Here is a 14,370-nt window from a genome sequence, read left to right as displayed (position 1 = left end):
GGTCACAAATTTGGGTTTACTCCAGCCCTTCAGATGAGGTACGTTGTGCCTGCTCTTGGAAATCAGTGCTGCCACATCATTTAGGTTGGTTTTAGTGGGCTAGATGCTACTTCCTCCAAGGCATGGAGCGAAGTGGGCTCTGTTTTGTCTTCTGGATGATTTGGCAAACAGCTCGTGCTTGCTTGATCTCAGAGGAGCTTCCCAAGTGCCCTTGTTGCCCTGTACATAACTCTGTTATCACTGCAGCTGTTCTGTATACGAGCAGTAAGCCACAAGTGGCATTCCCTGGCTCGCTGCCCACGGAGGGCTTCCCGCAGGCTGAGCACCTCGAACACATCCCTGCTGTCACTCACTGTTACAAACCCACCGGTTGTGAGGAGATCAAGGCAGGCTCCTTTTTGAAAGCAGCTGTAGTATAAACCTCAAAGCCTAAAGGGAACCATTCGGGAAGCAGTGCCTCTTGCACTGAAAACCCAGCCAGTATGACCACGGTGGTATTTAGGGAGCGTGTGGTGTTACATCCGTGTGGAACGGCGTAGCTGGCTGTAAGAAGCGTGAGTGTGTCTGTTGTTGTTGGACAGCAATAGGGTAACGTGTCACATGTGCTACAAGTGTTTTTGCCTCGCTGTTGCAGAGCAGTAGGAAGGCGCCCAAGTCATTGTCGTCCAGACCTTCTGTCACACCACTTCTTTTAAGAACGTTCTCAGATGAATCTAATGTGTTGTAACAGGTACCCTGCCCTAAGGAGTTGGGGTGGTTTTAAAAGGCATTGATTAACCAAATGTAATCCCCAAATCAATTAAACTGTGGTTCTCGTAATCCTCTTGATTGTTGGTGTGGGGCACCTGTCTGTGATACGGAGATGCAATGCTTGGGATGCATTTTAATTTGAGGACGTGTCCTACTCTTCAGAATCCTTATGTGCACAGATCTGCTCCATCCAAAGCACTTGGCTTTATATAAGCAGATCCTTCAATATAACGAATATTTTGATCTAACATTAACAGCATGAGAAAACAGATTTGGGCTGTAAAAGCACTGATGTACTTGCAGTGGAGTATTCAAGTCTAAGCTATTAAAATGATTCCAGAATTGCATCTGAATAGTATAAAAATCCCATTTTCTATGGTGCATGCTGTTGTGTCAGATAGAAATGAGTACATTTTAATTCATATGAACAGACTGAAACTAAGTGTGTACCTGTCTGTATGTCAGCATAACGTACAGCAGGCATGGCTCTGTGTCTGTATGCAGCTACACACACAGGGAGCATCCAACTATGCCATTCTAAACATCGTAGTAAGCCACCAGCTGTCTTCTTGCTGCAGAGAAATAAAAGTGCCTGACTGAACTCACAGCCTACAGGTGAGATGTGACATGGCTGCGAGCTGCCAGCTGCAAACATCAACACAGGGATTTTCTGTAACCCTTCCCTCTGCACACATGGCTGCCTGCAGAGAGCCCACTTTACAGGGAGGGCAGCAAGCAGCTGCACCGCTACCAAGGTCAGCCTGGATGCTGCTGGGCTCTGTGCTGCCTTCTGCAGCCCGTGCAGAGTCCTTCACCCTCCCATTCAGCTGTGAGTGAGGTTTGGCACTTTTATTGTGGGCTAATCATTCTTCTTCTCCCTTTATTTATTTATTTTCTCCTTTCTAAAATATGCCAAAAGGCTTACTGTGGTTTTGGGAATGTGACAATTGCAATACATGTGCGTTTTCCTTCTGATTTTTGCAGACTGGCATCTTTGATCTGCCTATATTAGTGTCATACAAACGTATAGAGAATGGTTATGTGAAGACTGAAGATGCTCTCACTAATTTGGCAGAAAGATATCCTCTCAGGATACTTTAAAATACTCCATCCAAACAGTGCAATTGTTATCCTGCAGGAAAACGTACCCGTTCTGTTGAGTATTACCAAGCACTGTAAGCAGCCATGCTGACAAAGCAGTAGCCAGGCACTGGCCACGGTACCTGTTCATCTTTGGTCTTGTTGCTTCCACCCTGAAAAAAAAACCCAAAAAACATAACTCTGCCAAATCAAAAGTCTATGTAATTGGAGACTGAGAAAGCATCTTTTGGAATTCTTCAAAAGCAGCATGATCAGAGTGAGAGCAATGCCTCCCCGCGTCACACGGGGGCTTCCTCCGACCGCTGCAGCTCTGCCCGAGAGCAGCAGGGAGCTGCCGAAGCCTCTTGCTTTGCCTGACCAAAGAAGTAGCACAGACTCTGAGCCCAGGTGCTGGGCATCCTCCTGCAGCTGCTTGCTCCTCCGTGCCGCCGGGCTTTCTCTTGGCAAAAGGCGAAGGAAGGAAACGTGCCGGGACTGCTTGTGGTGAAAGGAAATTTCATGGGGAGGGAAGAGCCTGAATGCTGGGCTGTGCCACGCTTCCACTCCAGCTCTCCTGGCTGCTGTGGCTGTGCTGTGACGTTAGTGCAGTGAGCAGCTGCCGAAATGCTGTGGATTTCTTGTGGCGGTGTGTCCTCAGCCAGCTGCACGGACATGGACAGTGCCAGTGAACTTGTAGGCATCACACTGCATCTTGAGTTATTTGCACTAAGAAAAAAGAAGTCGGTTTTAAAATAAAAAGAATACATGGATTCATTTTACACTTAATTTGGTTTTTAATTGGCATGTTCTTTTTAAATCTACCTTTAGCAAGGACTTCTACCTTTAGGTTGGTGCAGCAGAGATGAGGTGCCTGACCCTCAGACTTCTCAGACATCCATGTGTGGAACAAGCAGCTTTTTCACTCTCTTGATCCCTAAGCAGTCTTGGAGTGCCCTGTGTTCCAGCACCCTGTATGGGAAGGTGCTCTTTGCACTGCCTTCCCTTTGCCCTGCTGGGTACAGCCCACAGCTGGGGGCTGCCATGGAAATACTGTGATGAGCGCTCACTCACCTCTGCCTGCAGCAGATTCTGCTTCGCTTCCATGTGAAGAAGTGATGAATTATAGCCAGATCAATCATTCCCTTCTTCAGATTTTGCTAAAGAATGGACCGATAGTTTTCTGAAGAATCAAGTCCCTTGCTGTCTGGCTGCAGAACTCATGGTTGGTGCTGTGAAAACAGGATGCGGATCAGCTGCAGGCATGTCTGGTGTACGGATACGCAAGGACTGAGCCTGCGTGGGACAGGTCTGCAAGTGGGAGGAGCAGAGGGGTTTGCACAGCCCCTGTGGCTGCCCTGCAGGACATGGACAGGTCTGCTGTATTATTCACTCTGCACCAGCCCAACGCCAGCGCGGTCACCTCGACAGTGACTGCAGCTCCACCCCTTGCTGCATGCAAGTCAGGAGCTGTGCTCCCAGCATGTGTCCCATGGGAAAGCTTTTTTCTTCTTTTTCTTTTTTCTAGCTCGTCTCACGGACCTAGCATTCAACTTGCAGCCCTTGCCCGATTCTCAACTTTTACTGCTAAAACGTGGTGCCTACAGATAAAGTATGCGATGAATACAATGAAGATGCTCTATATGCCAAATCTAACCTTTCTCCTTAAATATACAGTTGCTGACTTGTGTTTACATAACCTTTAAAACACAGGAGCTGAAAAATGCAATTCCTGTGATTCAAAACCATTCCAAGCCCTGGTGGTCCCAAGCCTGACAGCCCTCTTCTCAGTTTGCTTTATCTTGTGTTCTTCTTGGGTCAAATTCTCTTCCTGTGAGATGCAGCTGGAAGCCTTGCTGTTAGGTGAAGGGGAACACGGACGTGTGATGTCCAAATAAAGCCACTGCACCAGGCTGATGGCTGCAGCCTGTGCTGAGATGAAGCCTTCTAGGAACCAAATCTCTATTGTCATTTCCAAATACCTGGTATCAGTCTGGAGCAAATTGTTGCTGCTGCTGTGCATCCAACCTCCAAGACATGCATGCTGAAAAGTAGGTTGGTACTAATGGGAAATGTTATGAATAGCAGCTCCTTTGGAGAAAAGAAGGTTTTCTTGGGCTTGGATCTCCAGCTAGCACACAGGTGTAGCTCCACGGACCAGCGGAGGAACTGACCCTATTTGAGCAGCAAGAGCAGAATGGAAATTTTGGTTGTGGATGTATCATGAAATCAGGGGAAACAGGAAATCCATGCTGGAGTCAGAGAAGGCAAAGGAAGGTGGTGGTACCAGCTGGAGGGCATCACCAGCAGGACGGGGAAGCGGCAGTAATGTGGTGGTAATGCTGTGATCATTATTCATATGCCATAACATGAGCTACGCTGTTATGGTGCTCGTTAGGGAGCTGAAAGGCCAGTACAGGCTTATCGGTGGGAAACTTGAAGGAAAACGGCTGGGGGTCTTCAGATTAATCCACTGAAGTTTAGTCACTGGCTAGTGACACTGAAAGATAAGCAAAGTAATTAAGATTCCCTCTAAAAATGTAATGTGATAATGGAAAAACGTGGTGTAGTCATAGTTCTTTTCAAAAACTAATCCTAATTGTCATGAGAATATTATAAATGACTTGGAATTGCGTACAGGCTTAAAATTGAATTTGTATAAACACTTACTGTTGAAAACCTTACCTAATACTGCACCATTCATCCGATTTCCCAGCTATGGATTTTTTTTAAATACAAACATGCAGTGTATACAAAGTGTAAATTATATACAGGCAATGAGAAGATACATTTTCAGCTTCTTGCAAAAAAAAGACTGCAACCTTACATTTTTTTCACTTTAATGCAATTTTATACATTTATGTTGCTTTATATAAAAGAAACTGAATGTGAATGTTACCTTTTATGAATGCAACTTGCTCTTTTTTCATTACGGAAACTTATGTTTGAAGTAATCAATAAACTTTGGTATGTTGTTCTGATTAATACAGCATTTTGTTTTGTCTCCTCGGCCTCCCTGGCTGTGGTTTACACCATGGGTGGGATGGTGGGTATTTTGAAGGAGGTATGAGATGCTGACATGGGCTGGGCTCATCACAGTGATGCTGTGCTAAGGGACCACTGGTTGGTTCTGTGTTTTGTCAGCACAGTATTGGCAGTGCTGTTGGTAACAGCATGAGGATTTTTTCTTAATGCTCTGCATTGATTCTGTGTTATGGCTACTTGGAACAAATTAACTTTTTTTGTTATTTCTTTCTTTTTTTTTTTTTTTTTTTTTTTTTGGAGATTAAAGATTGGAAATTTGTAAGTGAGGGCTGTTTTGTGGTTCACAGCTAGTGAAGTGCAGGGCAGCTGTTTCCATGGTTGAGACTCCACTAAAATGCTTCCAGCAGGTCTCGTGGTGCTGGTGTGAGGCACAAGAAAAACGCATACTTTTTAGGACACGTGTCTGATTCAAGCTGAAATGTTCGTAATGAAAACTGACAGTCAGTGTGAAAAATTCTGTTTTGGCTGCTTTGATTTCTCCAGCTCCCATGAGCCTCTGCGGGACAGATGGTTGTGCTATTTAAAACAAACTATAACCTTTAAGAAGAAGCTGGTACTATTGGAAACTGGATACACGCATTGAGCCTCTTAATAGCTGACGTGGAATGGTTGTGAAACTTGGCTGGAGGACTGTAGGCGAGTAGTCAGTGTGAGTGTGGTGCTCCACCAAGCTCCGAATTAGCATTTAAAACATCTGTGCACCACTTCACCTTAAAATGGAGATTCAGTACTATAAAGCAGTTTTCAGCAAGAAGAGCCGCTGTGCTGAGGGTTGGGATGCTGACAGGAGGGCTGGCGGTGTGCTTGCACCCATGGTGTGCGCAGTGCCAACCTCTGTTCTGTTCTCTGCTTGGGGTTTGCTGCTAGCACCGTGTCTGCTGGTAACCTGCTGAGCTGGAAAATATGCTGTGGCCTGCAGGAAGGGCGTGTGGGCACCTGTGTGTGTGTGTGTGTTCCGTCCAAAAGCAGGGTTGGAGCAATATAGGCTGGCTTAGGCAGAGAAAGAGATGGGGGGAGAGCACGGGGGAGTTCCTGTACTTTTTCACACTGGTTCAGCAGGTGAAATAAAATCCCAGTCCTGATGGAACAGTGGCATGCTGAGCTGGCATCAGTGTGGCCAGGGTCCTTCCTGGCCGGGTAGGCTCCAGACAACAATTCAGCTGGCTCAGGTTTTCCACTTCCCAGCACCACCCTAAAAATTAAGTCTGTTCTGTCTCCTTTTGTCCATCAGAGTCTGGGTGTGGAGGTGAAAGGCTGGGCTTGAGGCTGGGCTCACACTTGGCAGCTCACGAGGATCTGTTGTGCAGAGAGGAACCTCCAGTTCAGCAGTGGCAGAGCTGATGCTGTGCAGCACAGCAGTGTGCCTGCAGCAGCCGTCCAGGGGCTCGGATTGGGCCAAGCCAGGAAAATACACTGTAGCAATAGGTTTTCCCTGAATTAGAATAAAATATGTGCTGGGAGAAATAGTTGATTCATTTATTCAGAACCATCTCCACAGGAGAACCTGTCACCAGGAGGCACAGCCTTGAGACATGCAGGCTTTGGGCCAACGCTCGCTTCCTTGTCCAGCCCAGCCCTCTGCACAGAGGCAGACACAGAGAGACTTTTGGGGGTCTGTAGGAAGCTGGAAGGGTGCTTGGGGGGCTACAGCACCTCTGCTGTGGAGACAGGCTGAGAGCTGGGGTGGTGTGGCCTGGAGGAGGCTGCAGCACACACCTATGGCCTACCAGTGCCTGCATGAGCCCTGCAGGAACGATGAGGGACTCTGAGGGCACGTGGTGACAGGACAACGGGTGATGGCTTTGAATAGAAAGAGGGGAGATGTATATGAGGTAGAAGGAAGGAATGCTTTGCTCCGAGAGCGGTGAGGCCCATCCCTGGAAGGCCAGGAGGACAACGTGGCCCAATTGGAGGTGTGTGCCCCTGGGGTTGGAAGCAGAGGATCTCTAAGGTCCGTTCAGCCCAAACCGTTGTGTGATTGCGTGATGTGCTCAGAGGGGCCTCACTTTGCGTGAGCTGCTGCAGATGAGAGAAAACAGCCTTTCTCTGATAAGAATACGAGAGGAATGCAGCACAGCTGTCTTTGCATGCTCACAGCCTCACACGTGGCTGTTTTATAGCTGTGTTTTTAACTGCTGTACTCCTGAGCTGGGCTTTTTCGATGAGTAACTGCTCATGAACTCTCTCTCCTTCTTGTACAAAATGCACCTTATGGCCAGACAGAAAATGGTTCAAACCCAGCTGAGTGAGGATCTGCTGTAACAAACAAAGAGTGCTGACTGAGCGGGTGGTTTTTCCTTGGAAAATTCTGTATCAATGCATGGAGGGGCAAAGGCTGCTGAAACATGGTGTTTCCATATTACCATCGTTAGACCTTGGGTCCTAAATTAATAGCCCCAACTGCTGTAGTGTTGGAAAAAGGCTGCTATTATAGTAAGGAGTGTAATTAAAAGGTTGTTTTGGAAAAACAGGAACATCCACTTCTCTGTGCTGGTTTCCTGGGCAGCTCTGGCTGCTGTTGGCAATGAGCTGTCATCGTTTGAACCTCGGCACTGGGATGTGAGAACTGCTGGGTCAGGTGGGCGGTGTGCGCTGGTCAGCTGCGGCCGTGCATGGCTTAGAATCATAGAATCTTAGTCTCACTAAGGTTGGAAAAGACCACCAGCCGTCCATCTAACCACCAGTACTGCCTGCTAACCACATCCTTCAGTGCCACATCTCCACGTTCTGTGAGCACCTCCAGGGATGGTGACCCCACCGCTCCCCAGGCAGCTGTGCCAGTGTCCAACCACTCTCTCAGAACTATTTCCTATCATCCAGCTTGAACCTCCCCTGGTGCAACATGAGGCCATTCACTCTCGTATCGCTGTTACCTGGAGAAGAGGCTGACCCTCATCTCACCACAGCCTACTTCCAGGGAGCTGTAGACAGTGATGAACTCTCCCTGAGTCTCCTCTTTTCCAGGCTGAACAACCCCAATTCCCTCAGCTGCTCCCCACCAGACTGTTGCCCCAGACCCCTCACATTGCCCATCTCTGCACACACCCCACAGCATCTCGATGTCTTTCTCATAGTGAGGAGCCCAACACTGAGCACAGCACTGAGGTGTGGCATCAGCAGAGCTGAGAATGGGGGGACGACCACCTCCTGCTCCTGCTGGCCACACTATTGCTGACACAGTTCTCAGTACCGCTCAAGGAATAAGGAATTTTCTAAAATACTGCAATACTGCTGACTGAGGATGAAAACATGGCGCTCTGGGTTTTTTTGTTTTGTTTTGTTTTCTTTTTTTGAGATGGGAATAAGAGAAGCGGATCAAGTGAAAATCTAATTTTGTAATAGGAAACGCAGAAGGCATGACAATGAGAAGCAATGACCGCGCTCGGTCTGCACGCCCCGGTACATGGGGCCACGGCACTCCCGAGCGAGCAGCCCCTCCACGGTCGAGGGCAACGCAGCACCGCCGCACACCGCCGGGCACAACACGGCGGGGCGGGACGCGGGGAGCAGCGCCGGGCAGGCGGCGGGGGAGGCGGGACGGGCGGCCCTGCGGGGCGGGCGGCCCTGCGGGGCGGGCTCGGGGCGGGCAGGGGAGGCTCCCACTTCCCCAGCCCCGCCTCGGCGGCGGCGGCGCTCGGGCTCGGGGCGGCGGAGCGCGGCCGGCGGCGGAGCGCTGCCGCGGGGCATGGCCCTGGCGCCGGCCCCGGCCGGGCCCCCGCCTGGGGGTACCTCGGCGGGGGAGATGGAGCGCTACTACTGCCTGCTGCGGGCCGCCGCGCTGCTGGAGGACGCCGCCGCCGGTGAGTCCCCGGGGTGCGGGGACGGGGCGCGGGGATCGGTTCCCCGAAGGGCTGCGGGTGCCGGGGGGCGGCGGGGCGCAGCCGCGCGGTGCCGCCCGCTGCCCCGCGGGGTCTGGGCTCGGGGCGCCGCGTGGGCTCCGTGGGGAGCCGGGTCTGTCCCCGCCGCTCGCTCCTCCGCCGGCGGCCCGGGTCTATTTGTGGAGCTGCGCTCACGTTCTTAATGGAGATCGTTTAAACGCGGCTGGGACTATTCCGGGCGGGCACCGAGCGGAGCCCACAGGTGGTAACTTCTCTCGCACGGAAAGTGTGAGTTCAGCAGCGGGATGCGGGCGCAGTGCTGCGGGCGCCGAAGTCCGCCTGTCCGGGAAGGCTCCGGTGGGCTCTGCACAGGCTGATACCGAGGGCTCTGGGCTTTTTAGTTCTGTGGGCCGCATTACTGGTGTTGAGTGGCTTCGTTCTCTTTAAGGAGAGGCTGTGTGAGTCTGTGCTGCTGACATCTTTTTGTTATTGGAATGCGTCGCTCCAAACGAACCTGAAGTGAGGAGGTGGGCTTCGATAAGGAGAAAGGTGACCCCCTTACAGTTTTGCACAGCTGCAACTGAGGAAGGCTCTGTGAAGCCTCAGGACAGTGATGTGCTTTTCCTGAGCTTCCAAAGTAGCAAAGCAGCGGTGCGTGCAGAGCACGTGCAACTGATGTCAGCCTCATGCCCCATCCCTGGGCCTTTGGCACTGCCAGACCCGCATGTCAGGGGATGCCCAAAGCTGCAGGATGTGCTGGGTTGTAGGGCCGTAATGGCAGGGCACAGCCTGACTCGCTGCCCTGGGCTGTAAGCTGCTCTTGTGCCTCAACAATGCGTCCTTTGATGGACAATGATCTGCTCATACACTGCAGCATTGACTTCTTTTTTGTTGTTCTGTTTATCTGCGGGGAGAACGGATTTTTGCAGAGAGGTCTTTAATGACTGGGGAAGGTGGTGGCATTCTGGATGACTCCGTTGCCACTGGAGGTTGCATACCTTGCTGGGAGGTGAAGCCGCTCGTTACTCCTCATTAGCTCACAGCTGGCAGTGTGCTTGGAGCCGTGCCAGGCACAGGAAAGACACACTGACCCAAAAAGGCTTACAGCTCCGTTCCAGTTCCCTTGACCTCTTTACAAAGCGCAGCACAGGGCACGGGAGGATTTGATCAGGAGGGAAGGCCGCAGGTGTGGACTTAGCAAAGCATCCCCTGCTCCTGGGAGCAGCTCTCAGGGGATGCTCTCCTTATAGCACCCTCTGCTCCCATCACACGCTGCCCTATGCCACTCTGCATCTGTGAACGCAATGGGGAAGCATAGAGGTGATCATTGTGACAGAGGATGTCGTTGAATGGCTGTGATTGAAAATACAACAATCCCAGTCCTCCTCGTGCTGATGTTGGTGACGGAGCACCCACAGTGCTTGCACAGGTCTAGTGGCACACGAATGGGGCACAGATGGCATTTTGTAGGAGCAGGGTATTGAGCAGTGGGATCCTGGTGAGCTGCTCTTGCCAGATGACCTCTGTAATATCAGAATGTCTCCCCAAAGGCACAGCTGTATGGCTAGAGCTGCACGGTCTGGACATATGATGTGGGATATACATAGATTCTTAAAATGAGGCATGAAAAAAGATACAAAATTGAATAAAGTTCTCCCAAGTCGTGAGACATTAAATCAGAGGGTTTATTCCCTCCTCACTGATTTTTGAGCCTCATCTGGCGTTGTGCTTTATTTCTTTTTGTACATCAGTACTGGAAACCTGTTGCTTATTTCCAGCACAAGGTGATTTACTCCCTCCCGTATTTGCCATACAGTTAGATGCACACATCTCAAGGATTTTGGAGCTCTTCCTTCCTTCACGGAGCCTTACACACGTGCAGAGCTCATGCCCTGTGGAAGCAGAGTTGTCACCCGACCTGCCCCTGTGCTGCAGGGGATGTGGGACCCTGGCAATGGGGCCAGCAGACGTGGGACGCGCTTCCTCTCCATCAGTCACGTTTGCTACAACTGTGGCTTAACCGTTCATCATTCATGTGCAATGACACAAGTGAAGTGACAGCAGGGCTGTGTGGGAGGGTAGGAACTGAGGTGTGAAACGGTGGGGGAAAGAAGAGCCTTCCAATACACCGCCCTTGCTGGGGAGCTGTGGGGCTGTCCCCGGGGATGGGGTCACGCAGGAGCACTGGGCTGTTCCTATGCTGCCAACCTCTTCCTGCTGCAGGAAAAGCAGTTTGGCTTTGAATACGGGCTTTTGCTCAGTGGGGGAAGGACAGAATTGAGCGTTTTCAATTGAAGGCAATTGTTTTTAGTTTCCCGAAATTGCAGCAGAGTTCCCAGGTTATGCCACTGTGGGAACCTGGCTGTACAGTTTGGTTTCCTTGCTCTGTGGGCTGTGAAAGTGAATACATTGTTCCAGTGACTTCCCTGCACTTAATTCCTGGTTTCTAAGCAGGTGTTCTCAGGCTGGAGGATTTACTGCTATTACACATACGATGAGTTACTTTGTTGGTGCACAAAGCTGGAATTTGGCTTGGAAAAACCAACACTTCTGCTGTATTGGATGCTGATGTGCAGTTATTGATGCATATACCCGCTTCTGTTTGGCTCTGCAGCAGCCTGCTTGGGAAGTCCTTTGTGCTGAAAGTGATGTGTGGTGGAGGCCGATGGCACTGCCTGGGAGGTGATCACTCCTGGCACAGCTTTGGTGCACAGCTGGAAGGCGAGCGTGGAGCTGCTATGTGCAGCACCTGGTGCTGAGCCTGCACAAGGGCAGAGTGACAGAAATGGGGAACAGGAGAGAAGCAAGAGCACACTGGAGCTCATAAGGATTATAAATTTGAGGAGCTAAATTTTCTCAACTCCCACGCTGAGTTTGAATCCACCAGGGTGGGTGTCGAGAAACTTTTATTACATTTCTTGCAATAGATGCAAATTCACGTATGGTTGAGCTGCCTTCTGTCTCTCCCCGTTTTTGCTTAGTTAGGGGTGATGTGAGGAAGCAGGCTGCCTCGTTGGATGTGAGCAGACCCAAGCACCCAGTGCTCAGTTCCCCCATGTTTAGGAGCTGCAGCAATAACAGGAGATAACGTGTAAGCCTGGCTGTAGTTTGATTTACTTTTGGCTGGCCTTTTGTGAGCAGAACTGCTGCGGTTTGCTCACTGTTTGCTCCTGGCTGGAAGAGATCCTCCTCAAGTGGAACTGCTCAGTGACCACAACATAGCATTTTCTTCAATGTTTCCACTCATATCATCATTCTTTATAAATCTGAAGCCTTTCAAAGAGGATTCACTCTTTTTCTGCTCTTCGGTTTCTCAGATGTTGGTAGCTGATCCCAGGTGTGGGATCTGTGCCTGAGCTGCAGCATCCTCTGCAATGGAGCCTTGGGAGGCCCTGGAGGAGAAGCACAGGCACTGGGTCAGGGAGGACCATCTGGTGCCATATCCTACCTCCTACACTCCGCCGGAGTGGGTGCTTGGGGAAAAGCAAAAGAACGAGCTTGCAGTTGGAGCCTTTCCTTAAAAAACTGCCTGCTCTGACAAAGGATAATTTAAGGTGTCCTTGAGCCAGGTGCAGTCAAGGGGCATCCAGCACAGCGATGCACTAACCCTCCTGGGGCTTTCTAATGCTTGTTGAATCCCTGGGTGGATTTGAGGTGCTTGTGCCAGATATTCCTGCCTCTGTTTCCCACCTGCGATGATGCTTCTGGTGTGATCTGTCCCGTCTGCACCCTGCGTTTTGCTCCTGCCAGCTCTGAGCTCTGTGCCACCCCCGTGCTGATGCTAGGCGTGTGTGGCTGCAGTCCTTCCTCTGTCAGACACCTGGAAGCCACGTGGATTGAGAAACCCACGTGGACTGAGGCTTGTTGAGAGGTGCGCAGTGGGTTTGGGTGTGGTGTGGCTGTGGTGGTGAGCGGTCAGCAGCCCATGGCTGCAGGATGGGAACTGTCCCCATGCGGCACTGCGGTGGGTACTGGAGCTCATGGCATTCCAGGTACAGAAGCTTTCTGCCATCAATATTTTAATGGCTCTTTTGTGTCACTTGCCTGGCCCGGGGTATGGTGGAATGATTTGGGACTGCAAGCTGCTGGATGTGCCTGGGCTCAGTGTGCATGGCTCGAGGTGGATCAGAGCTGCGTGGCTGCTGTTAGAAACAACAAGATTACGCATTCAACATAGATCACTTGCAAATGTGACCGCAGCAGGATTTACTCCCAGCTACTGAAGAATTTTGTCTCAGAATCAGGAAGGGGCCTCCAGACCTCAGCTGTCAGTCCTCTGCCCAAACCAGGTCCTGCAAATAAGCCTTTTTGTAAACACAATGGGCCTTATGTTCCGAGCAGCACAATGTTCTATTATCTGCTATATGTTCCTTAACGAAGACATTGTGCTGAACAGCACGAGCAGAACCGGCAGACTCACACTGCTGGCCCACGGCCAGGCTGCTGCGTGCGCCCATGCCTGCCCTGCTGCGCTCAGCCTGGGACAGGTGCAGGCATCAGGCTGGATCCAGGTGTAAGCTTCCATGGGGGGGATGCGCAGGGGATGCAGGGGTGCCTGCTGTCCTTGCAATGCTTGTGCCCTGCAGCCAGCTGCAAGCTCCCAGTGCTGGGAGCACAGTGCTGTTGTGCAGGTTTTGTGCAGGCTCTTCCCACCAGCAGACTGTGCACGGTAGGGCACTTTGTAGACAGGGTGAAAGGATGTTCTTTCTAGTATCTCCCTCCACATTGCTTTTTTATGGCTGGTAGGAAGGGTAGTGATGGGTCTTCTTGTTGTGTACTGGATTGAATCCAGCATTTTTTGAGATTATTGAAGTGGGAAAGCTCAGCAGCTGGTGGCTGGGATGCCCCAAGGACTTGGATCTCCTGCAGCAAGGTGTTCCCTCCACTGCTGTGGCATGAATTTCTTCCCTTGTTCCTAGTGGAACCCCCAGGCTTTTGCAGGTGATTGCATTTCACATGACACTTATCCAGAGTGAGTTTCCTGAGTGCTGGGCTGCAGGCTCGCTCCTTCTGAGTGCTTCTTTACAGCTGTGGAATGGGGTATGGTTATCCAGACTGAATCAGGGCAAATGGCAGGCTGCTGTGTTGGTCCTTCTGCCTGGCCGTAGGGCTATGTTTCCATTCTTTGCCTCAATGAATATTTAATTTTGCAACGCAGAACAACTTCAACAGGAGAAGTGGAGACAGAATTCATTGCATTGCATTGGGTTGAGAGATGGAGTGCTCTGCTCCGAGTGATTTCTGTTCAACTCCAGTGCATGGTAGATAAGGGATGGCTGAATCCTCATATCCCAGCCCAGCTCGTGCTCCAGCAGCTGTCTGGGTGCTCCCAGCAATGCTGGCCACAGACATGAGTTCCCTTGTCAGCCTGGAGGAGTCCTCACTGATGCTGCCCATGTACAGCACCTTTCTGTGGCTGTCATTGTTCTGTGTGGGTCTGCACTACACTTGGGGCTGTGATGGGATGTGCTGTGACACCAGATGCCGGTTGATGACCACAGTTAACCCAGAAAGTCACCAGGGGATATGGAAATAGGTTACAAATGTGCTCATTTGCGCGCTCCCCTGACACCAAATAAATCTTTTTGCTTTGGGTATAGACGTCCAAATGGACAGAAAACAGAGAACAAGTAGATCATGGAGAAGCTCAACGCGATCCTTTACGCCTGTCATTTAATTT

General features: G+C 50.8%; 2 protein-coding genes across 9 annotated transcripts in view; both read left to right on the top strand.

Moving 5' to 3' along the window:
* The window catches only part of ATP11C (ATPase phospholipid transporting 11C (ATP11C blood group)), a 50,826-nt gene extending 46,014 nt beyond the window's left edge, over nucleotides 1-4,812 (top strand). For 6 of the 7 annotated variants that reach the window (XM_085230511.1, XM_010715223.2, XM_085230512.1 and 3 more), the window contains one exon: nucleotides 1,735-4,812. In XM_085230511.1, the coding sequence (XP_085086637.1) occupies nucleotides 1,735-1,851 (117 nt within the window). In that variant the 3' untranslated portion in view covers nucleotides 1,852-4,812. Of the gene's footprint in view, nucleotides 1-634; nucleotides 731-1,734 lie in introns of all 7 variants that reach the window. The other variant, XM_085230509.1, reaches the window with a different exon arrangement.
* Nucleotides 4,813-8,453: 3,641 nt separating this feature from the next.
* Nucleotides 8,454-14,370, top strand: part of MCF2 (MCF.2 cell line derived transforming sequence) — a 49,024-nt gene continuing 43,107 nt past the window's right edge. For both annotated transcript variants that reach the window (XM_085230530.1, XM_085230531.1), the window contains exon 1: nucleotides 8,454-8,672. In XM_085230530.1, coding sequence (XP_085086656.1) covers nucleotides 8,558-8,672 — 115 coding nt within the window. In that variant the 5' untranslated portion in view covers nucleotides 8,454-8,557. The remainder of the gene's footprint in view (nucleotides 8,673-14,370) is intronic.

The sequence above is a fragment of the Meleagris gallopavo genome, chromosome 9 (genome assembly GCF_905368555.1).
Source record: "Meleagris gallopavo chromosome 9, MGAL_WU_HG_1.1, whole genome shotgun sequence".
NCBI classification, from domain to species: Eukaryota; Metazoa; Chordata; class Aves; order Galliformes; family Phasianidae; genus Meleagris; species Meleagris gallopavo.
This window is presented reverse-complemented; position numbering and strand designations above follow the sequence as displayed.